The 25,244-nt window shown below is 39.6% G+C and overlaps 2 protein-coding genes across 3 annotated transcripts; one reads left to right on the forward strand and one right to left on the reverse strand.

The window, feature by feature from the left end:
- Positions 1 to 283: 283 nt before the first annotated feature.
- prlhr2a (prolactin releasing hormone receptor 2a) lies at positions 284 to 9,583 on the forward strand. The gene is made up of 3 exons (XM_032578582.1): positions 284 to 898; positions 3,511 to 3,991; positions 5,745 to 9,583. The coding sequence occupies exons 2-3, from the start codon at positions 3,531 to 3,533 to the stop codon at positions 6,379 to 6,381; spliced, it is 1,098 nt and encodes a 365-aa protein (XP_032434473.1). The 5' UTR covers positions 284 to 898; positions 3,511 to 3,530; the 3' UTR covers positions 6,382 to 9,583.
- rab11fip1a (RAB11 family interacting protein 1 (class I) a) lies at positions 9,464 to 25,051 on the reverse strand. Of its 2 annotated transcripts, XM_032578580.1 has the most exons (6): positions 24,325 to 25,051; positions 16,832 to 17,268; positions 15,778 to 16,699; positions 12,618 to 14,291; positions 11,900 to 12,002; positions 9,464 to 10,621 (listed from the first exon to the last, which is right to left on the reverse strand). In XM_032578580.1, the coding sequence occupies exons 1-6, from the start codon at positions 24,672 to 24,674 to the stop codon at positions 10,418 to 10,420; spliced, it is 3,690 nt and encodes a 1,229-aa protein (XP_032434471.1). In that variant the 5' UTR covers positions 24,675 to 25,051; the 3' UTR covers positions 9,464 to 10,417. The 2 variants fall into 2 exon arrangements, with proteins under 2 accessions (XP_032434471.1, XP_032434472.1); XM_032578581.1 differs by lacking the exon at positions 12,618 to 14,291 and having other exon boundaries at positions 24,325 to 25,047.
- Positions 25,052 to 25,244: the final 193 nt, after the last annotated feature.

The following is a 25,244-nucleotide window of genomic DNA, read 5'->3' on the forward strand; positions in this document are numbered from 1 at the left end:
ACACCTTAGAAACACTAGATAAAACTCCTGTTGTGAGCAGAATCCCATAAGGATCTGGACCATGTCTGGTCATAGCTTCACACAATGATGGGGATTCAGGATCGGCCCATCCCCTGACAGCATATAGTGCAACCTTTTCCTCTGCTGCAAACTGGCTTGCTTTAGAGAAGAGAAAAAAAATACAACTGAGATTTCATTTACATAAATCAGCCACTGCTCTGAATGTACAGCTCAAAAAATGCCACTTAATATTCACATTACATCACAGCCTTGTCAGCCTGCCCCTTTGCCCTTTTTACAAATATCTAAGCATAGAAGGATACAATACAGACCCTGCAGTGATGTGAACAATAACAAAAAGGAGACATTTTGCCCATGAAGAAAACTTATTTTTACAAAAATCAACCAGTCGTGACTCACATTAGCAATCAGAAAGCAGCTATTTCACGTCTCCTTTCGCCTTATCAAAAACATTTATCAAAAGCTGGTCCAATTTTTTTTTAACATTCCCCGGAGTGAGGGATTACTATAAGATCACAAATGGGGCTGTAAATCTCTCCAACATTACATCCTGCCTTTTCTCGGGGTGAGGACGTTTGAGATTTTCTGCTGGATTTGAGGGCTTCACCACCTCACAAACTCCTTCAGTCGGCCGAGCCGTCAGTCAATTTCGAGGTAACTACTAAAGCGATCCGTCTCCGAGAACCGAACTTGTTGATTTTCCTGCAGCACACAAACCCCGAGCGCTTATCTGAGTCTGACACATGAGCAATAAAAGCGCACATCTGCTGCAGCCTTCATCTGTGAGAGGAGCGCGCAACGCAACAACTCCTGAGAGGAGGCGCACAGTCTGTCGAAGTACTACCCTGCCACTAAAATCTGGGAAATTGAGCATAAGGTAAGAGGATTTAATCGTCTTTGAAACAAAATGTGTCGGTTTTTTTGTTTGTTTGTTTGTTTTGTTTTGTAACCCCAAAGATAATTTAGCCTGAGCACAAGTGAGGACTTGATAAATAGGACAAAAAGAGAAATTACGCGTGAGAACGCTTGTAATTTAAGGGAATAAGTAAAGTTCTTCAAGTATGTTTGTAAATCATTCCATCGGTCTTTAGCCAGTTATGTCCAGATGTCTTGCCTGACATTTTTTTCTGCAACCATTTGAGACAGTGGAGATAAATAAACACATTGAATTTCAGATAAAAACAATATGAGAAATAACAAATATCAATCGGCACTACTATCTGCATTTTAAAAATGTATTCCAAACACAAATCGACATTTTTAGGAGAAATGCGTTCCTTTAACCTGAAATCCCACACGTTGAACCGTTCATTTCAAGCGTCCTATTGTTTAAACTGAAAATCTTAAGAAACAAGTCATACTTTTTAAATGCCGCCTGCACAATTGGGAACATCACCGCATCCATACCGTGACGTCTACTGAGCGCACTGACCGGCAAGCGGCAATTAAATACCGTTTAACAGCTGATTAGAAGAAACAACTACACACATTTACCGATAACTATTGAATTACCTCGTCTTATAATCAAATATTTATTTTCTGTTTGATTTTTTTTTATATCCGTGTTTATATGCACTGATTAGAAAAATAATTGTATCACGATTTGAATAGCTTTGTCCTCATCGTGCATCTTAACAGATATTAGTTCATCTTGTAATTCATCACCATCCACTTCATTTAAACTGCCTGAATACAAATTGTGAAAGTGCAAGTTTTTCTCATCAATTTGTTTCCCACCTAGCTGAGTCAATTCAATATCCCAAATCCTACCCGCGTGCCCTTGCCAGGCGCTGCTGCGCATTTCAGACCGCATGTATATCCTTCAAATATCCTTACATGATCTAAATATAGTGCACCCAGAGCCACCACCTCTGGGGTTGTGCACATGAAGCTGCGCAGAGCATGGACAGCAGTTTGTCCACAGCAGGTGAGTCACGCAGCAGAATTTGCTTTATTATTCAGTGTTTGAGCTGAAGGTCTGCTGAAGCTATAGATAAGCTGAAGAGAGCTTTTCTACAGCATACTTGATGTCAGAATTACACTGCAGCTGCAACTTTCATTCATATCTTTGTGGTCTCTAAATATGGCAGTGAAATGATTCCATTTAAATGTGTCACTTGAATCATTTTAGTCAGGGATTCTCATTGCTCACACAAAGTTCTGAGATACATTAAGAGAAAAACAAAAGTACGGACATCGCCCTGTCTTAACACCACCACAACTGTTGACATACAACTAAGCCCACTTACAGCAACAGGTTTTCTACTGCAGCTCTTATAGAAAGATTTAAATTATTATTTAAATTGAACTATTATAAGTATTATTTAAATTGAACTTCATATCATGTTACATTGTTATTCCCTCGTCCAAAACATACCTGGGTTGTTGCTTTAATCTCCTGTGGCAGCAATTCAGGAGAATCTCTGCCACACAGAACATCCCAACACGGCTCCTCCAGACTAGCGTCAGCAACTGTTAGCAAACACCTGGTGAAACTTTGCGTCTGTTGAGCTCAACATACGAACAACTTCTCAGTCCAAGGGTCCTAACAGTATTTATAGACTGCATATTGAAAAGCACTGTGGCGGACATGTCGCAAAGGGTAGGAGCTCGTAAAAGAGACAAAGGTCCAATTTTCAAGGTGTTCAATTACAAAGTAAAATTTCTTTTAAATTATGTTTTTTATATACTAATATATAGTATTTCTATAACAACATAATGGAATATTTTATTAGATTTTCTGAAATGTATGTTATTTTTGGAATGAGTGAGAAGCTAGGCATCATCTTCATAATTCAAAATAAATAATACAAAGAAACATAGTTACTTAATTGTGCTATATAAGCACCACATGTGCCTGGAAAATACAGAATACGACCACTTTAAAAAGTAAAAAAAAAAGAATTCTGTTTTATCACCTACAGTGGAGATTTCACAACTCACTAACTCTATTCTAAAACATCTATTTTCAGTAATGCCTCAACATATGGTGTCTCTATTATTAACAAGAAGGCCTTGAAAATGTTTTGCGTGTGCGTGGGGGCGTGTGTGTTATTCACAACAAATAAAGGTACCATAAACATTAAATTAAAAGAGCCAATTATATGTACAGACTTAATCAGTCAAGATCCAACCACTATAAATACTGCATGTAAGATTTTGAACCAGTAGTGACGTAATGCAGTACACCTGAAAAAGTGTGAAGTTCGCTGTTTAATTAGCACCTATTTCAGCCACTTGTCTCCACAAGTGGTGTATAAAGCTTTCTTCTTCCCCACAGGGTGGCATCCAATCCTGTTGAATAGAAAGACAAATAAGGAATATTAAAAAAAATAATAATAATAACTTGATCAAGCTCTATGACGGATAACTTTTGTTTTTGCTTCTTTTGATCCCTTTTTGGCCAGAGGGCCCACTTCAATAACTCCACCGTGAATGTTGTATGACTACACACTGCACATGATGGTAAACATTATTTCCTCCCTTCAGGTCCACACCGTCCTCTCGGGATGGAGGGCACAGGCAGCAGCTGGACAGCCGAGCACAGCGCCACATACGTGGAGCGCGGCGACGGCGGGAACGACACGGCTCCGGTGTTTGAGGTGGTGCTGCAGAACAGCTCCTCCGCGCGCATCCCTCAGTTTGCTGGTGTGGAGCTACTTCAGTCATTCAAGCTGCTTATAATACCCTGCTACACCCTTGTGGCCATCGTTGGCATCTTTGGCAATTACCTCCTCCTCTATGTGATATGCCGCACGCGCAAGATGCACAACGTCATCAACTTCTTCATTGGAAATCTGGCTTTCTCTGACATGCTGATGTGCGCCACGTGCGTCCCCTTCACTCTGGCCTACGCTTTCAACCCTCATGGCTGGGTGTTCGGCCGGTTCATGTGCTACCTGGTGTACCTCATCCAGCCGGTGACAGTTTACGTGTCGGTGTTCACGCTTACTGCCATCGGCGTGGACAGGTAAGTTTGTCAACTTGCGGAAAGCTCAAACACAGACACTTTAGCAGCGACATGTTTATTTCTGGTGAAAGTGTTCACTGTTTGCTGCATTGCGATAAGTGACAGTGCGTCAATGTGACAGATTATATGAAATAAGGGAAAAAAATGACAGAATTTAAAAATTTATTACCAAAAAACCCCCCCTGAAAAATATGGCATGGATTTTTGTATTCACTTTTCTTTACGCTCATAGTCCTAAAAAACAAACTAACTAACAAAATAATCCAATTGTCTTCAGAAGTTATCAAATGTAATTAGAGTCCACCTGTTTGTTCCCGTTTGCTTAAAGCATGATTTAGAATAAAACAACATCCGACATGGCTTTCCTTCTAAACTGAGAGCATTAATTAGGGAAGTAGTTAATAAACTCATAGTAGGGCTGCAGGGATCCATATTGCATAAGGGAGAATCTGTAAATAGGGCAACTATTAGATTCCAGGACAGGAATTATGAAAGAGTCACAATATGCAAGCTAATATTTAAATTAAGTCAGAGCTTCAAGCTTACCAAAAGTTATTTAGAGGACACAGCATGCATGTGGAAAAAGATAAAACGTCCTGAGTCTGAAAAATTAGGGTTCCACCACGTTGCATGGACACAGTACTTCAACAGTGAAACATGGTAGAGGCAGCATCATGCTGCAGGGATCCTTTTTCTCTGAGTTTACTGAGAAGATTAACCAAAGATAAAAGGAAAATCCTGGAAGAAAAACTGAGACTTGAGACTGTGGAAAAGGTTCACCCAACAAACCTTCACGATGGAATGGTTTAGGTCAGAGGAAGTTTGTGTCGGAATGGCCCAGTCAAAGTACAGACCTAAAGTCATCTGTTTCTACTCAACTTGACTGAACTTGAGCTATTTCACTAAGGAGAATGGGCAAAACCTTTAGATGGGCAGCTGCAATAGCTGAGAAATGCGGCTCTAGGAGATATCGACTCTGGGAACTGCATAAAAATGTAGTTCCCAGAATGTAGTTTCAGATTTTTGAATGTGTAAAGACACATTCATACCTGCGTTTTTCCTGCGTTTATCACATTAAATTCAAATAACACTCATTGAAGTTTGTGGTTATTAATGCAACAAAATGTGAAAATGAAGAGTTATGAGTACTTTAGTTTGCTACACTGATTTAATCAGATTTAAGGCCCTTCCACATGTCCTGAACTGTACCCTGTTAATAATGGGATATGCATGAGAGGATTAGAAATCTTCAGGCCGTTTTCTATGTGCACAGCAGGGCTTTTGATGAAGATTTCTTGTCATCATAAAAGTGTTTTTTCAATTCTTTCTCACAGTGTTCTTTGGCTCTGAACACATATTATCCATTAACCTCATCTGTTTGGTTTATTCAGATGTAAATCTGCCTGAATGAAGGACAAGCAGGATGAAGGATTATTTGTCATATTGTAATACATTTTCACTCTTGCTGTGTTGCACAAAGTCTACCCTATCTGACCCGAATATTTTTGAGGCCAGAACAAAGTCGTATTTTCCTGGTTTAAAAAGTACACATTTCACTTCCAACAAGTCCGTTGGCAATTTCTGAGCAGGTTTAATTTGCAGTGCTTCAAAGCTTACAATAATATGTTAATTCCTAATGGCAAGCATTGACTGAAGTTGCTCATCTTACACCCCTGCATTGAGTCATGTATGATGACATTTTCCCCATCAGTTTCCATCCGTCTTTTGTAACTTTCCTTCTGCTTCCTCTCAGATATTATGCCACCGTTCACCCGCTGAAGAAGCGAATCTCAGTGTTGGCGTGCACCTACCTTCTGTCTGGGATCTGGCTGCTGTCCTGTGGCCTCGTGGCTCCTGCTGTGGCTCACACCTACCACGTGGAGTTCAAGAACGAGGGCTTCACCATCTGCGAGGAATTCTGGATGGGTCAGGAGAGAGAGCGGCTGGCTTACGCCTACAGCACTCTCCTCATCACTTACGTCCTGCCTCTGTCGGCGCTCTGCATCTCCTACTTGTGCATCTCGGTCAAGCTGAGGAACTGCGTCGTACCGGGTCACCACACCCAGAGCCAGGCGGAGGCTCAGCGCCTGCGCAAGCGCAAGACGTTTCGCCTTGTGAGTCTCGTGGTTGCAGCTTTTGGCATCTGCTGGATGCCCATTAGCGTGTTCAACGTCCTGCGTGACATTGACATTGATCTTATTGATAAGCACTACTTTCTGCTCATTCAGCTGCTCTGCCATCTGTGCGCAATGAGCTCGTCTTGTTGTAACCCTTTCCTCTACGCATGGCTGCACGACCGCTTTCGCGCCGAGCTTCGCAAAATGTTCACATGCCGCCGGCGGATTGGCATCTCTGCCAACAACTGCGCCACAGCCAGCGTGGTTTTGTGAAGTTCCTCTGCTTTGTGCCACAGTCAAGTAGAGTCATCTCATTCTGATAACTGTCTAAGGTAGATCTGTTCAAGTGCAGAGGAGATCTTGCACTTGAACAGATCTCACTTTGCCTTTAAAAAAAAAAAAACAGACCCTTGTTCTACACTTTGCTTTGCACAACTAGGCGATTTTTTACTACGGAGAAACAAATGATTGCTTCCTGTAGGCGTGGATTGTTTGAGGTTTTAAATTTCATCCAGTCGCTAACATTTGGCCATGACGTATCTATGAAGCTTATTAGAAATTGCCTGCACTGTGAACAACTATCCTCCACTGTGAACAGAGAAGTGCCGAGCAGAACGAGGCTGCTGTTGATGTTAATTCGATATTTGAAAACGTGACCAACATAGACTGAACGGCTGCGTTCATGTCCTGCGCTGCCGTTGCTAAAACTACTGGCAGTCTACGATTCTAAAACAGTGCAGAAAATCTACATCATCGTTCACAACTTCTCCTTCTGTTCGCTGATTGGCCAGGATGAATTTCAACCAGAGAAATCGAGATCAATAGAAGAAAGCCCAGACAGAGCACTAAAGGGAGATTAGAAACTAACGTATTTGTGTAGAAAGGCAATAGCCAGGCTAGCTCCAAACTCAGTGTAGCCATATAATATAAAAATGTAAAGTGTCCCATTTTGTCAAGTGTTTTTTACTTACACACTGAACTGAAAATAAAATCAACTAAATGTATGGTATATTGCTGGGATGTCAAATTTGCTTGCTTTCTTTTTTATTTATTTATGTTAATATGTTAAACAAATAATTGTGTATAGTTTAAGCCTAGGTTTCTGTTAACTTTCATAATTATGGCTTACAGCTTTAATCCAAACCTGAAATTCAGTTTCCCCATACAATTCTTACTGTTATGGTTTGTCCTACATGATTATGGAGGGAGATTAATGACTTACAGATTATCTGGAAGACAGTCTCCACATGTAGCGTAAGCCACAAAAAGTCATTTCTAAACAAGCTGGATGTTCAGCGAATGCTTAATCAAGCAAGCTATTGGAAAGTTGATTGGAAGGCAAAGGTACAGTAAAAAACAACGCTTGAGCAATGTTTTTCAAATCAACAATCCTTTCAAGATTGTTGTAAAATCAACAATCTTGAAAGGATTGCAAAGCTAAGTCCATTCAAGAGTTTGGTGGAAATTCACAAGACATGGAATGTGGGTGGAATCAGTGCTTCAAGAGCCACCAGACACAGGCGTATCCATCTGTCACATTCCTTGTGTTAGGCCACCTGTAAAACCAGACACAATGTAAGAAGAGCCTCACCCGGGCAAAAAGTTTTTCTACATGGTTTAACTGATGTAGATATGTTTTTTTTTTAAACATATTACTGGCCATTTAAAGATTTGCCTTCTCTTTTCACACTATAACAATTCTAATGTTGCGTTGTGATACTGTATGAGTGTTGCTAATTGGTTGAATAAGCAGCTTGATATTTCATCAGGGGCGTTCATAACAGAGACATCCAATGGTTGATCACATGCAGCAGCCACTTACTGGCAATAAAAGACAGAAAGATTAAATGTGAGCGCGCTGTGGTGTGATGGTGCAGCGCCGCATCACACCATCACTTCTGGGTCTAAAAGCATGAATGCTGGGTTAATTTTAGACCTGTAATTGTAGGCCTGAGTGTGTTTGTATATGGTTGTTTTCTGATGGATGAGCAATGTGTTCAGAGTTCGTCCCACCGTAAACACAACTATGAGCAAAGTGAGTACAGAAAATGATTGAGTTAAGAATCGTCGGTGCCAAAAAACTTGCATTGATCATTACAGGTGATCTTGAGTGTTATTTAAAGATATCCTCCAGTTGTGTGTTTTATTTCCACTAAATGTATTCTGACTTTAAAAAAACAGTATAGATTCCACACCCCAAAACACCCTAAATAAATAAATGCTAATTCCTCTTTGTGTATTTTATGACATCACAAGAGGCATGTGAATTGAGCTGCACTATGGCAGATGAGCAACGTTTAGAATATTATAAAAAAATATATTTGTATAATACAGTATTTTCCAGTGTTGCTGGATGTTTCAACATTACAGGCTTGTACCATGAACTGTGAGTATTTTCAGCTTCAATGAATTGAGTACACCAGCACTGATGCCTGTCTGATACTTCAGCTTATTCTAACAGTTTCTTGGTTTCTGAGCACCAAGAAGTGGGAGTTTTGTCTCCTGTCTTTCCTTTACTGTTGATTAGACTGATGACATCAAAGGCCTTCTTCCTTTTTGCTTGTCTAAACCATGGCTGAAAGGTCCTTCTTATTTTACAATAATGACCTGCAAGTAAACATGAAAAAATAATGATTAAAGTACAGGCATTTCTTCCTTTAAAAAAGTGTTTTCAACATGAAAGTTTTCAAAAGTTGTGTGTTGCCAGGTAGCTTCTATTACATCGAAGTGTTTGTCTTATAGGTGAGTATGAGACGGAGGCATGTGCTTTTCTGAAATAACCCGTTTGGTCCAAATAAGAATATTTATCAATCTTTGATGGCAAATTTTAGACTGGTAGCACTGGTGATTTGTTTTTTTTAAAGAAATACCTTTACATACATTTCTGGAGTTCCTCTTTTTACCTGAACATTAAACATGATTGTTGACCATCTGCACCTTGCAGGATGTTTAATCTCTTAGACAAGTCAACATTTATCTATTTTTCACCATTATTCTCATACCCAGATAAGAACAGGATTTAAAAACGGAGAAAAAAAACAAACAAACTTGGATTGTTTGATTTAGTACAAGCTGTTGCAATAGGTCATGTCATTACATGTTTCCATGGAAACACCTTGGATCTGTATCTTGTTGGTTATGACAATAGGCAACATTGTTTTCTTAGTGTAATTCAAAACTGGCACAAGTGGGAAAACCCAGCACCTTGCTTTGAAACCAATTAAAGATTGTAGCTATAAATGGCACAAATCTTTTGTTTTGGTACCAAATTCCATATTATAGTTTCTTTAGACGAAATATAAAATAGATCTTCTTGATACTGTCGAACAGAAAACATCTCAGACAAACAATCTGGTAATATTTAAGTGTCTTTATTCCAAATAAAGCAAAATTACAGATTTTTTATGTACCAATATGTTGGATAAATACTTCATCAAGCTATGCATTCCAGAGATGAAGTCCATCAAATCTTTGGAAAAAAAAGGCTTGAAGGCAGTTGCCTACATACTGTATGTAAATATTTCTGCAAAGGCTTTAATTACTATGACATAGGCAAGGTTGCATTAGTGTTATCTCTGGTTAACATTAAACGCATAGGAAGACAATCACAGTGATCAATACATTTATCAATTATAGAAAGGCAGGTTTCAGTACTATTGCTTTTTCATATCCTAAACTGTGTGTACTCTGCTAAAAAACAAAATCATATAACACACATTATGAAGTAGCTGCTTGCTTTGAGCCACCAGCTTCCTAAATAACAGCTCCATGTAGCAGCAAAGGGCACAAAATGCCTGAAAAGATTAAAAGGACAGTGTGATATTCCACAGTGTTCGCTACAAAGTGATGGATGTCAACAGGTTACAAAACAGATGCTTTCAAAAACAATAACAAAATCTAGAATATAATAATTAAGACTTCAGCGTTGGGAGGAAAGATGAAGTGAGTGAAAAGGGATGGGTATGGGATGAATCATCAGGAAGCAGTAAATTACACAGAGCACCAGAGTAAAGAGGTAAAGGATAGTCTCTGACCTTTGAGTTTACTACATAAAGTTCATTAGGTAAGGTTTTAAAACAACCCAATCAAACGGCAGTACCTTAGAGTTAAATATTGTCTTTTATGTCAATTATAAAGCTTTGTTGCTTGTTAGTGATGCTAAAATTCTCCGAAAACTTTTTCCCTCTAAAACTAATAAAAGTGCATGTATTTAAAAGACATTCATAGTGCATCTACGCCTTTGAACAACAGCAGTACAAACACATTTCTGAAACATAAAGAGTTCATAAGCCAGGCTCACTCTGATCCCTCACACTGGCTTGGCAATGTCGAGCGCCTGCAAGATGGTGGGCTTCTCCTCTATGACCCGAACCAGGAGGTTGTCGATGTACTCCTCCAGCTCTGTGATCTTGGCGGCTTTCTTGGACAGGTCAGTCTGCTGTTTGACCACCAGGTTGACCAGCTCCTCGGTTGTCAGCTCGCTGTAAGGGCCGCTTTCCCCGGACTCTTCGAACTGACAGAAACAAAGACAGGGAAATCCTTTGATTCTATTGCTGGAGAAAAATGCTTGAATACTTATTACAAGAGACAGGTTTACATTTACAACATGTCACAGTGAGAAAACAAATGCTTGCTATATCAGTTCTCAACCTGAATTTTCTTAGGCCTTTCAGTGACATACAGTACCTTGCAAAAACAAACATTCATTTTTTCACACTACAATAATTTGTGTAGTTGACTGGGATTTTAAGTGATACAGAAACCCAATATAGTGCATAATTGTGAAGCAGAATGATGTGTTTTCAAAATGTTTTACAAATACAAATTTGAAAGTGAGGCAGTGGCAGTTTTTGTCTTTTTAGGCAGAAACCTAAAAAGAAGAATTTAACTGGTTTTTTTGTAGAATGAATGACAAACAAGACTTTTGTTGTGTGAATGTGTGCACCTGTGGAGAGTAAACCTGGACAAGCTGACCTCATAGACATGAGCAAATTTCCCTGGTAAGAAAAAAAAATCTGTAATAAATTAATATAAGTGGATTAAATCAAAATTCTTAGGACAGGATTTTGAGGGGGGATAACATTATATAACATTATGTAAAGCTCAAAAAGTACATTTTACATGATACTGCCCCTTTAATAAAATCTCCATCCATCCATCCATTTTCTGTACACCCTTCTCCCTAGTGCGGTCAGGAGGGGTGCTGGTGCCTATCTCCAGCTAACGTTCCAGGCGAGAGGCGGTGTCACCCTGGACATGTCGCCAGTCTATCGCAGGGCAGGAGAGACAGGAGAAACAACCATGCACACACACACACACTCACACCTAGGGAGAATTTAGAGAGACCAATTAACCTGACAGTCATGTTTTTGGACTGTGGGAGGAAGCCGGAGTACCCGGAGAGAACCCACGCATGCACAGGGAGAACATGCAAACTCCATGCAGAAAGACCCCGGGCCGGGAATCAGCTGTGATTTTTAATAAAATCACAGCCGATCGGCTGTGCAGCCCTTTAATAAAATCTGTTGCAATAAATTTCTTTCAGAAATTACTGAATAATTCATTTGTATTTTAATATCAACTCCAAAGACCAACATCATAAGTAGTAGTTGTTGTAATTAAAAAAATGTTCTTCCAAAATACATAAAGGCATTAAATCCTGAGTTGTTAATGGACAGTTGAAATTGTAAATTAACAGAAAAACAAACTACATATTTGCACTCGAAGGTGTTGAAAATCTTTGAGGTTTTAAAATTTTTCCCCCTTTGTAACATGTGTAATTATGGTTTACCTTAGTTTTTCCAGGGGTGGTGTCCCAAACTCTGTTCTCTTTTACAGCAGAAGAGCTGGTGGATTGGTTCTCAGCTGAATTCAAGGGCTTCACTGGATGTGGCCTGTTGAAGAAAAAAAAATTAAGTTTAAGTTACTATAAAGTCCACATAGGAGCTAAAGTGGGTAGTAATATTGTTAACATATTGTTCAAAATGTTAACATTAGATTATAAACAGATGTTAAAACCAATTAATGTAAAATTAAAGATCACATGTTATGCTTTGGAGGTTTCTAAAGCATTATTGTTGTTAGTCTGTTTTTCCATGCCTTGGACACATTTCTACCAAAGAGCTGCCTCAGTGCTGGATGGAGCAAGAAGAAGAGATGTTAAAGAGCAGAAGCTAAAAGAGTGTTTCGCAAGTAGAAAATAAAAGTTTAAATGGACCCCTTAGCCATTCCCAAATGAAATTGTAATCTGTAAATAAGCATAATAAGGACTCCTGAAGAATCATCCACCGCAAAGTGATTCCAGACAAAAAAAAAAAGAAGGAAAAAATAAAATCAAATCAGAATGAGGACAGTTTCCAAGAGCCAGGGTCAACATGACACCCAAGATCCATATGAGAAGCCTCGCCTCCTGCCTCTGAATGCACCATGTTGGAAACAGTTTGATCACAAGTGAATCAGAACAAAAAATTCCCAAATACAAACTCAGAAATCAGCCTGTTCGATCTCACCTGCGTGGACTCAATCCTTGTCCACTATTGACAGGCTGAGCTTCAGAGGGGGATACCCACGCTTTCAAGAGCGGTTTTCCCCCTGACACATTTTCTGCCTGTGTTGCTGGTTCCTCCAAAAGAACAGAGCGGGGTTGCGAGGAAGAAAAAGCTGAAGTCGCAGTAAAAGATTCAGCTGATGATTGATCCTCCTCCCCATGCATTTCAGGCTGCGGTGAGACAGATGCATTGGAGAGACCTCTTGCAGAGGCCACCTGATTATCTGTGGGTAAGGCTGTTGCCTCTTTAGGTCCCGGTTCTTGCTTTGGCATAAAAATGTTCTCGGAGCGAATTGAGGACGGGAGAATCTTTCTTCTCGATGAATTCCTCCTTTGGAAGGCGGGACTGCCCGGGTTTGATTGCTCATCGTTTTTGCTGCGCTGACCTTGTTTAACTGATTCAAAGCCATTTACATCAGCAGATGGTTTGTACTGATTTAAGGCGTTATCAGAATTACCTGGTATCTCTCCTGTTTTTTTAGGTTTCTGTTCTCTTTGCACGTTGCCTGAAACAATATCCACTTCCTGATCATGCTTCAGCTGTGCCATTGAGTCTTGAGGTAGGCGTTCAGAGCTGGACAACTGATTAGACTGTGTAAAGTTCTCCTTTTCTTTCTTGTTCATGCCGCTCATGTTTAAACTGGACAATGCTTGGATGTTCGTCTTCGCAGCAGGTTCCTCTTCGTTTGCTGGCTTCGCGCCACTAGCCCTTTGTCTTGGTTTAGCTGTTGGTGCTTCTTTGTTCAAGGCGACTTTTCTTTGATCATCTGCTGGGGTTGTATCGGCAGCACTCAATCGACTGGGTGTAGGTGTAGCCTCAGATGAGGAATACGGCACTTTCCTTTCTCCATCTTTTGACTTTCTGGTGCTTGTGGAAGATGCTTTTACAGATAATGGGACCGGAGGTGAGCTGGACCTCAGCAGAGATTGAGGAGTGATCTTCTGACCGTGTCTCTGACTGGAGTCCACCACTGCAGGAGGGACCCTAGAGGCCGTGTGCTGAGGCGGAGCAGGGGCTGCCACCTTTTTTGATGACACAGGTCTGGTGTCCTGATGTTTCTTAATATCAGGAGTCTCCTGTGTTACTTGCAACTGAGGACTTGGTCCCTTTACTGGTCCATCCACACTCATCTCGGGACCCATAAGTTCAGGTGTACCGTCTCTATGCTTCAGACTGAACTCAGAGACCAGATGGTCCCATTGAGTTTGGCCTTTCACACCATGTCTCTTCTGGGGATAGAGCATGTTGTAATCCGGAGGAGGCAGAGAAACCTTCTTTTGCTGTGATCCATCATCCTCTACATACGCAGGGTTCTTGAACTCTCTGACAGGAACCTGACTTTCTTCAGGCTGGGTTCTCCGTGCAGAATACGAGGGTGGTTGGGTTGATCTCCTGTGATCCGCCATGGGTTGTGAAGATCCTTTGTATCCGACAAAGGATAAATCTTCTGTGCTGCCGCGAGGAGAACCAGATGGGCTTATGTTAGGTGGAGCCAATGATGAGTGCAAGCTGCAGAAGGTATTGGGGGAATCTGGTGGAACGCTAGAAAGGGTAGACTCAAATTGGGCTGGGGAAGGACATGGCTGACTGGGGCTTTGGTAGTCAGCTGGTTCAGACTCCAAAATCTGAGGCAATCTGCCAGGGAATGAAAACAAAGGCCTACAAGTCAGTGTGACCAAAGTCGTTTTTAGCAACGTACAACCCGCCACCAGTTAAACCAGGGCATCACATGTCAAATTTTGAGAAAGGGCTTTATAACTTTGACAAAGAAAGTATAGAGATGCACCAATCAATTCTCAAGATTGACATGGAATAACAATAACCAGGTCAAATACTGAAAAAAAATCGGACATCTCCCCTGTTCACAAGAAAGACATCAAGTCAAAATCTGTGGTGTATTTTGGTCTTTACACCCATCTACGAACAAAATTTACTTTCAGGTGGGATTTATTTTTTGAGGTTACAAAAATCCCATAAAGTTGGGTATATACAGTACATATAAAATCCTAATTGTGGATATCCTCTAATATTCTTTTGAACTCAAACTACTACTTCTACTAGAGAACCTGCAGCTTAGGCTTTTTTTTTGTTTTATATCTGATGTTATATTTCAATTTGAAAAAAAAAATTAAATTAAAACTATGATAAGTGTGTCATATTTCAAAGAAAAGTATTTAGTATTGGCTGGGAAAAGAGTAATTGGTGCATCCCTAATCAAAATAATGCTTCACACATAAAAAAATAAAATAATAATAATAATAACAATTAGCAATTGTTGATCATAAAGGCCAACAACTAGACATTCTTGAGTGTAGCGCATCATGTTTCTATTTTTATAGAATGACTGTACAGAGATCATCACATATCAGATATAACAAGCAAAACAACAGCTTGACAAAATGTGAAGAAACTGAATGACATTTAATATGACCTTGAAAGGACACAACCTTGCCCTGTTTATACACTGTAACCACTTAAAACCCTTTAGAAATCAAGTTTGAGTGTAAAACAAAAAGGGGAACAACAAAAACAATCTTACCATTTTGACCAAAAAGCCTTCAGAGCAGTCCAAAAGACAAGCAAAGAAACAAAAAGAAAAGCTAAAAATCAGCTGTAGTCTAGAGTTGCACAAAGAGAGAGATAGACGCCACGGCTTAGTGACTGCTTATGAGCTCTGGTCAGTCCACAACCTGTTCAGCAGCGTCTTTCCTAACAGTCACGCCTACATTCAGTGGCGAGACAAAACTAGTTTAACAGGTCTGTCAACCACTGGCTGGCATTGTGAGCAGAGATAATGCAATTCGGCTAAAAAGGCAGAGTCACAGTGAATATGAACAGGATGAAAACTTGTGGAAGGCCCCAGTTTCAGTGTTTTGCAGGGATGATAAATAGAAAAAGTGTAAGAGTTTCTGACTATATGTTTCTAACATATCTGTGAATATTGCTCCAGTATATGTGTCAGTTTATGCAGTGCACTGCTTAGGTAAAAAAACAAAAGTATATGGCAGGGTATTTATATTTCAGTCAAGCAAGACTACAAGGAAAAGGCTCAGGGTCACAACGTTGCAGTGAATGGAATGACATAACTGGTGCAGTTTGGTGTAATCAGTGCAACACCTACCTGGGTTTGACTGCAGACACTTTGGCAGTACGGTTGAGGAAGAGCGTGGCAGAAGGTGTTTGCTGGTTGCGGCTGAATTTCTGGGGGTCAGAAGGACTTTCGCTGCCGACAGGTGGAGGATCTGAGTGAAGAGGGATGTTGTCAAATGGATTAGTGGAGTGGTGGGAGACGGGGAGGTCAGGGCTCTTGGACTCTGGTGCTGCAGGAGGCTGCTCATCTTTGCTTTGCCGCTGCACCTCGTCCTTCTTGTCCTCCTTCTTTCTGATCATCCCGAACAGAGATGACAGCCTTTCACTCATGGAGGCCTCTTCCTGGCGTTTCTGCTCTTCTGCTTTCCGGCGATCCTCTTCAAGCTTCTGATTCTCAGCTGCTTCCAGCCTCCTGCGCTCTTCTTCATTCCTCTTTTCCTCCTCTTCCTGTTTTCTCCTCTTTGCTTCATCCTCTAGATAGCGCCTTCTCCTCTCCTGCTCTTCCTGCTGCCTGCGCTGCTCTTCCTCCTGCAGTCTCTTGGCCTCTGCCCTGTATTTCTCCTCTTCCTCCAACCTCTTGGCCTCTGCGATGCGCTTTTCCTCAGCCTGCCTTCTATTCTCCTCCTCTTGATGGCGCCGTTGTTCCAGTAGTTCTTTATCTGCAGCATCATGACTGTATGAAGGCACAGCTACACTTTTACTGTCATCTGCAGAGACAGACGTGTGTTTGTGGACATCCTCCACAGAACCCAGGCCTGAGCTGTTCAGACTGACAGTAGATCCGGTTTTAGCTTCGGCCTCCTCTGTGTACACGTGGCTGCCGTTGATGCACAGGTTGTTCTGCTCGCTGTTGCTGTGCTTGGAGCGGCCCAGTAAGGAGAACGCACCCACAGAAACCTTGCTGTCAGAGCTTCCTGTTCGCTTGTGCCCCAGGAGTTTGAATTTCTTTTTTCCTGCAGGAGGAAGGGAAGCATGATGTCATTGTATAGATGCAAAACACCACATTTAAATAGCACTGCACAGCAGAAGGAAGCCAGAAATGTCAACACAAACAGAGCACGCAGCATGCAGGGAGGTCAAATTACCTTCAGAGGAATCCACATTGAGGCCAGAGGAGCGGCTGGCAGAGAGCGATGAGTTCTTTTCAGGGAGCGTCCCAAGTGTGGACAACGACAGGGATTTGTTATGGTGCAAGTTTGATTTGGAGGCAAAGGGATTCTTGATTTTTGACTTCTTCTTTAGACCGGGAGACTGATTCGGTGACTGCGCATCGGCTTCCCCCTCACTGTCTGTGAGCACCTGGCTGACAGGGGGGACGATAGCTGAGACAGAGTCTGAGGGACCCTCCTTCTTTTTTCCCTTGACTTTGTCCTTCAGCTTAGAGAGGCGAGAGCGCGGCTTGTCCTGCATCGAAAGGTCGAACATGCTAGCTGACATGTTGTTTCTCATGAACTGGATATCTAGGAGCACCTCCCCTCGCACCTTGTCCTCCTTTCCAGTCTTGTCCACCAGTTTGTACCAGCTGTAATAAGAGCAGAATGTGACACATGAAATGACACCATTTTGTTTTATGACAAACATCTTCAAACGAGCTTTAATATGCACAGATTTCCCCCTGCAGCAAACTGTCCCCTTAATATGACACCGCAAATCAAACTGTGGCCTGAGACATTTATTAATAAAATCTGATTTAGATGTTAACATTGCGTCAGTACATACAGTTGATTTATACAGAATACAGGAGGAATAATACTAGCTGAACATTTTTGGGACTGATTTTTATATGTGACTAAGGAAAAAAAAAACCCTAAACATTTCAAGAAAAATATTTTATAATAAGCAAAGTGGACATGAAATCTAAAATCTGACCATTTTTACAAAAAATGAACTCTGCTTCTCCATTCAAAATGCCCGAGGCTGATTTGTGGTCTATTCAAAACAACTCCATCCAACACAGGGCGCTCCCAAGGTCTGAAAACGTAAGAAGCTTATGACCTCATCAGCTGAAACGCTGAGAAAAAGGATTCGCTCGAATGCCTGTTAATTAAGAGATCCAGCAAGCTTTGAAATAAGTCATAATTAGTGGCTACCTTAGTTTGTCTTATAATTTATAGGTATAATCTTTGACGCTTTTAATACAGAAGTTCTACACAAATCTTAATCCTGGTAAAAATATTGAGAAAACTTTAAATTAAATACCAAATAAAAAAAGGCATTTTGTAAAAACATTTTGTTCTCTAGATGTCTTTTTACCAAAATTACTCAAACCTAAAATAACATTCATTGAGAGATAGAGAGTTGTTGTAAAGGTCAAAATTGAATTTATTTTTTTATGTTTTGTGACTAACAGCAGAAGAGCTCAGTGATGGTGTGTTTACTTAAGCCTGTCACTTTAGCTTTTCAGATTTCTCAAACTGTTTGCACCCTGAAATATTTTGATATATTAATTTGTTGCATTTCTTCAAGGTTCCTGCCAACGTGTCAGTTTGTGCACTACAAACTCACTCTAACAAATATAACAGCTGCACAGTTTTCTGTCTTCGTTTTGTCTTGCTTTTACATCTTTTATTTTTTTGGCAAAACATTTGATACATTAATGCCCTAGTTACCAATATAAATTACTTTTGGAAAAATGAGACCAAATGAGTTTCGAAAACATCAACACAATAGCCTCAAAACAATTGCCATAGCTGAGGGTGGGGTAAGAATTTGGAGCAGCTACATGACCTGAGAGCCTCGCAGGCATGAAGCTGATTAGAAACCCAACACTCCAACCATCGGATTGTGTAGTGAAATGTGGGGCACAAATAATAAGAAAATGATCCCCCACAGACAGAGGCTTAAAAAAAAAAAAATCAAAGTATTAAAGGAACTATCAAAATTTGAGCCTTAGGACACATGAAATGTTGTGGAAAGACGCCCAGGAGAGCTTTGCTTGACAAAATACCAGTGAACACAATCAGCTGAAGGTATGCTGTAAAGACAAGAGAACCCAAATTCCTCACTGATGAGAGCAGAAAGGTCACCCCAACCTGAAATACTTAAAGATAACGCTCTTAAACTAGCTTTACAAGGGTTTCAACCCAAGCTTGTTGGTTTTTTTATTTTCTCCACATGCACACTGCCTCTGTATTTTGACCTATAGTCTGTAAATAATAACACTGTGGGACCAGATAATATGTATATAATCTCATGTCCTGAAATATGAATCTCAAATCAATTAAATGTTTAATTTTAACTGCAAAAAGTGTTTTCAAACAGACCTGAAATGTTAGCAAGACAATGCTAACATTGTCTACTCCAGGTGAATACAAGTTAGGTTATATGAACAAAATAAAATGTTTAGTTTTATTTGGGGACATGTTCAAGTGGAAACAGTTATTAATGGTGTTAAGATACATTTTGAAGATAGAATCTAACAAGCTTGTTTTTAACCAGAGAAATCAGAACGGTGTGCATGTTATTAATTTGTGTCAAAATTAAACTTTTTTTTTTTACTGGCAGTATCTGTGAATAGACCAGATACTGCCAGCCTTAGAGGTTGTCTGCTGTATGTAAGCAATGCAGTCAGGCTGTTATACATACATTGTTAGACAATTATGGAGGAAATTATTGTTAGTGGGCAAAAAAAGTTTAAGATAAGAATTGTGATTTATTATGAAGATGAACCCAAATGAAACCTGAAACTGATTCAAATTCAACTCATTCCCACACCCACTTTTAGCACCATAAGAGCATCAATAAATGTCAATATATTGGAAAATATGATTAAATGGAATTACTGCACAATGTTTATTTGCAAAACTTTACTCCTTAATGCATTCAATGTACCAAGCTGATGTTTCACCAAAATAATATGTTATCTTATTGAACTTAAAGGAATGTTTCTTACTTTTAAAGTGACTACAGTTTAAATGATTTATGTTGGTGACAAGGTCAGTATTTTATGCTTTCTGGCAATAATAATGTAAGTAGGGTTGTTGGAAATCTACCATGTTAAATTACAGTTATTGTGAACAAAGAATCACAGAAATGTAAAATGATGCAAGTAAACTCACAGAGACCAGACATTAAAGGTGATGTGACGACAATTTGAAAGCAAACTGAAGTTTGATCCAGCTTATCAATTTTTAGCAATGTTTGGCAAAACGACTTCTTCATTTATAAAAAACAAGAATGAATATAAATTGTTGTTGTGGCTGTGATTTTGGATAAGAACTTTCTTGTGGGGATTTGTGCAGCTTCGTAGGTAATCTGTGTGAACCGACCTTTGAGCTAGCTCTTGTGAAGAGTGAACTTGGACAATACATCTGCTGTACAAAAATCTCACAAAGCTGGATTCGTTCTAATAACTTCCACTTCAAATACTTCAGGAATGAAATTAAACAACTGTCTTGGCGGATTGGCATCATCAAGCTTTGCACAGTTTGTTCCAGGTGATTTTGCGATGCTAGAATAGGTGCAAACAAAGCCGGACAATTGCAGCTTTGTTCAGGCAACCCAGTCCACACCCCAGTCTTTTTGTTGTGCAGCATCACCACTTATTGTCAGTAAGGGCAGGTAAGAGTGTTCTGGACAGCCCCTTTTAAAATGCAAACCAAAAACAAACAAAGTAATGAGGCTGCTAATTTCTGCTTTAATCACTCAAATTTGACAGTCAGATATACTAATACTGTGGCAGAATGGCCAATATTTTCACTTTAATAGCTTTTCACTTTGAAGGGAGAGTCCTACAGCTTTCTGACTTTAAGTACAAATTCATGAATCAATGTTTTTCTTAATCAAACTCCTGAATGTGCTAATCTTATCCATATATTATTTGAGGAGATTAAGAGGTCTGCTTCAGACATGAATCAGTGCATAAAGGCTTGTCTGGAATGAACAAGTTAGTTATCTGCAGTCCATGTGGGATTGCTTCACTGAGTTTTCCTGTCGTAGCACACATCTAGACACCCTCTTGTGGGAATAACAGCCAGGAAACAAGTTTGGCAGTGAACCAACATTCCTCATGCACTTTCAAGCCTGCAGAGAGGATCTGTACAGCAATCAGCTGGAGTTACAAAGAGTCTAATTCAAATATTTCACATCCTCCCTAAACTGAAAAGGCTGAGTCAAACAATCCCTAATGAACCACAAGGAGAGGCCAATAACACTCTCCCAAGTCAGGCGAGAAATGGTTTGTTGCCGTTGTTCATAGCAATTACAGGAGGGCGGGTATCTAAAGTAAAAACGTTGATATGGTTATTAAAGGGATGTCAGGGTGTTTTCAAGTTCTGTTTGTTTGCATATAATAGAGCTTTAGCCCTGACGTTATGTGCTTACTGGTCCTGCTGGACAGGTTTCCTCTGTTAACTGTTAAAAGCACTTCTGTTTTAAATGTAAATGATTAACCTGAGACTGAGGTCAGACTGAGCAGGAACAAGCTAATCAAAGGAGCCTCACAAAAAAAGATAGAAAATCTCTCTAAAATTATGTCTTTACTGTCAAAAATCACTAATATTAAATTGTTAGGAGAAGCTTTCATAATAAATAAAAATCATTTTAAGGGCACTACAAGAAAGAAGTGTTCAGCTATGATTAAGTTCAGTGTTACTGCTGGGTGAGTTTGTTAGCTTTGGTCATACGTCAAGACAAGAAACTTTGAATGTAATTGCTATGCTCTGTGTTTACAAGAAAACACAGAGGCTCAAGTGTCTGGACACCCGACACTATAGGGAACCGTGTCTGCAAGATCTGTAACTTCCCCCATGATGACCTCAGTATACTGGTATCTAGGAAAAAACATCCCAAGGCACTTTGCAAAGAATTATTGGCACAGTAGAATTTGGGTCAATCAAATTCACCCACCACCTCATTAATGTACCTGCATCTGTCCAGTGGTGGGGCCTATTTTCCATCTTTTGCCTTCTCACCAAGATGTTGAGCTAAACTGTGGGTTTTGGGCAACATTTTACAAACTACTGATGCTCCATTTTATCAGCCAGTCACTGAAATTACCCATAAGTCACACATTGCTCAACGGCACTGTCTTCTGAGTTTAGAAAAGAAATGTTATCAGATTTTATTATTATTATTATCAATAGTCATAGAGGTGTGAAAATCAGGTTTAGTCTGAGATTGTGGTTTTCTGCCAGTATTTCATCCGACAGCTGGAGATTTTTTTAAATGACTAAAAGAAAAAAAAAAAAGTAAAGAAAATTGGTGAGAGTTTCACAGACAAATCCCACAGAAAAAAAAAAATCATTTGCATTTATCTTTGAGCCAAATGCTTTGAGTATATGGCTCAAAGTATTTTAAATTCAAAAATACTGATGCATTTGTAAAGAGAAATAGTGGACATTCTTAATTTTAATGTATGTATTGATAAAGAAAAAAATTAATCTGATTGGTCAGTATTTGAATTATTGACCTCCAATTGGTACCAAACTTGTTTAAGTTAGCCGATAGGTGCATATCTACAACATTTAATTGTTTAATTACATTAAAGTTGACAAAAATGTATGTCTAAGTGTTACGATTCTAAAGAAGATTGTTTTTGAGAGGTCAGATCTGAAACACAACCTGAAATTAGTATCGACAAGTAAAACCCTAATCAGTGAAATCACAAGATAACCAAAGATGTCAACCTATCCTTCATAAATATCCTTAGAAGGATAATAAAAATTTTGTATATATTCTAAAGATATTATTTACTACGGAAGTGCATATGGCATCCCAACGCCAATAAAAGAAAATAATTCCTACTTGCAGTAACAAATTGTAAAAAAAAAAAAAAAAAAAAGTCAACAGCATATCTCAACTTTTGTATAAGAAAGAACAGAAAAAAAGGTTCCCTTTCAGGTAGAAAACGAAGACTTCAATGTCACACACTGTCTCAGCACAACAGGGAGGAAGGACAGTAATCTAACACCACACACTTCAAGGAAAAAGCAGAGCATCCAATTCCTGTCTGCACACTAAACCTTGTGGGAGTCTGAGTGAGCAATGTGGGTAGGGAGAATGAAGGAGAAGGAAACAGCAAGATCTGAACTTCGACACTGAGCTATAAAAACAACCTGAGCAAACATTAGATATCATAGCCAATGAGGTCATTTCAGAGCAATATCAAGGGATCTCCTGGTTGTGTGGCTACAAAAAACTTTCAGTCTCAACTCAGTTTTTCAAAAAGGTAATTTTAAAAATAAAGGCAAATCATGAAAACACATCAAGAGTGACGAAAACACAGAATCCAAATTAGGCTTCTTTTATTTGTACATTTTCTAACAAAAGAGGGTGTAAGCCTTCCAATTCAACAATCAGGAAGTGTTATTTTTACCGTGGCTACACTCACACCGTACGTCAAACCACGAATGTCATCCTGCTTTATGTAATGCACATCTGGGTGTGGACACATGCAGTGTACACATCTAAATGCGTATGAGTGAGATTAGCATGGTGTGAGGATGACTCGTAGAAAGGCCTCTGTCATCAAGTCGGATGACTCTGGCTTCAGACCAATTTAACAAGTAAAAGTTCCAGACAAATATTTGGAGCTGGTCTAATGATGACAGACAAAGCAGTGAAATGTTTTCAATTTTTTTCCAAACTAAAACTAATAACAGGGGACCCGATACAAGACGTTCTATTAAACCTCAACTATGAGACATGCAGAAAAGAACAGTTAAAACATTTTCATCAAAAAAAAAAAACCCATAAATACATTCCTGCTTCTTTTAATTTTAATACAGTTCACACTTTCATACGGCTTAATTATTATACGCCTTCCCTAAGTAGGCCTAAAACCCATTACCTGCTCAACCATGATGGAGCTGGCAGGTGTCTAAAATATTAATTCAGAAGATAAACCCTTGAGGACTGGAAAAGGACACTGCTGGCCTCAATAAAACTCAGTATCTAAGGTATTATTCTAAAGGTGCATGAAAGTTCAACCCAGATCAGGTTCCTCTTTAAAAAAAAAACAAACAAAAAAAAACTGGTTTCAGTGGAGCAGGTAGGTAAACTAAAAAGGACATATTGATAAAAAGTACTAAAGTCATCTTTAGAAGAGCTGTTTCACTAAATAAAATGACTTGGAATTAAAGTTAGTTTTAAATGATCATTTCTTGCTTAATTTATTTAGCATTTTAATATTCACATGTTAATTTAATTTGATATTTATTCTACATGTTTTTTTACTGTATAGTGCAATTATTTCAGATATAAAGTTATTTTAATGGGACATTTTCTGAGTTTTTTTTTTTTTTTACATTTTAAATATTAGGTTTAGGATGAAAGTTATTGTTGCTTTTTTTGTTTTTGTAAAATTTTACTGTTTTGAAATTTGGAAATAAATGTATTGTGATGGGTCTTTCTTTGTAAAAATGTACTTTTAGTGTACTAAAGTTACTTTGGTTGGCCATTTTTTTCCTTTGTAAAGTATAATTGTTAAAGTATAGTTTTAAAAAAGAGAAGGTATAGCTGCTAGCTGTGTATCTATGTGTTTTAGGATGAATCGTATTAATCATAATCAAAACTGGACTTAAGCCAATAATAAAAATGTTTGACCCAATTTGAAGAAAACGTCTCTGAAGCCACTTACTCTGTCTTCGTGCGGGACTTGTTTGCATGATGGTCCGTCAGGTTGATGACGGCCTGGCCCAGGAACTTGTCCAGTCCCACCTGGGCACGGTGCATGACTATAACGTACAGCGTGCAGCGCTCTGCATTTCCCGGGTGGAAGAGCGGGAGGTCAAACGATGCCTCCTCTTTCCACACCGGAGCGACACATTTCTCCGCCACCGAAGTGGAGAACTTGTCTTTGGCCACCTGGATGATGGCGTAGGCGTCGTTGGTGCCATTCTTGCCCTTGGTGCGCAGGTTCCGAGCCTGGTGCACCGTTACCACAACACTCGTTGGGAACAACTGCTGGCTCTGGTCGAGCAGAGACATCTCTAAAAGTCCGGCAAGTTGGACTAAAAGTTGACTCGGGTTGTGTAGTAACAACAACTTAAAACGTTGAAGTGCTGGTCAACCTTATCGTGAACTTTTAGTTCTTCACCTTCGCCGTCCTCCGTTGTTGTAGGTGGCTGATTACCTCAGCGTTTGTTCTGTTCAGGAAGCTCGGTGTCGTAAAAGTCCACCTTCCTACTTCACCCTTACAGACCGTTTTATTAACTTCTGGTGAACATGGCGCTGAGTTGACAACGTCCGCGCTGAGCTAGCCAAGATAATACATCTTTTACTGAGTGGCTTTCTGTAGAGCGACTTATAAACACAACTCCCTCTTTAAAGCTCCGCCAAGTTTCACAGATCACTTCCCTGATGCCATCAAGTCTCCACCCACAGGTTTGCATACGGCCCTCTGATTGGCTGAAATTAGAGTCAGTTCTTTAAAGTCTGACTATGATTGGACAGAGAAAATGTTGTGAGTACCGTTAATTTGTTTGTCCCTCTGCTGTGGACAAAATAGGAAATTAGACGGTATATGACAAACCACAATATATTTATGCAAATTTTCAT

Source organism: Xiphophorus hellerii, chromosome 12 (assembly GCF_003331165.1).
Source record: "Xiphophorus hellerii strain 12219 chromosome 12, Xiphophorus_hellerii-4.1, whole genome shotgun sequence".
Taxonomy (NCBI): domain Eukaryota; kingdom Metazoa; phylum Chordata; class Actinopteri; order Cyprinodontiformes; family Poeciliidae; genus Xiphophorus; species Xiphophorus hellerii.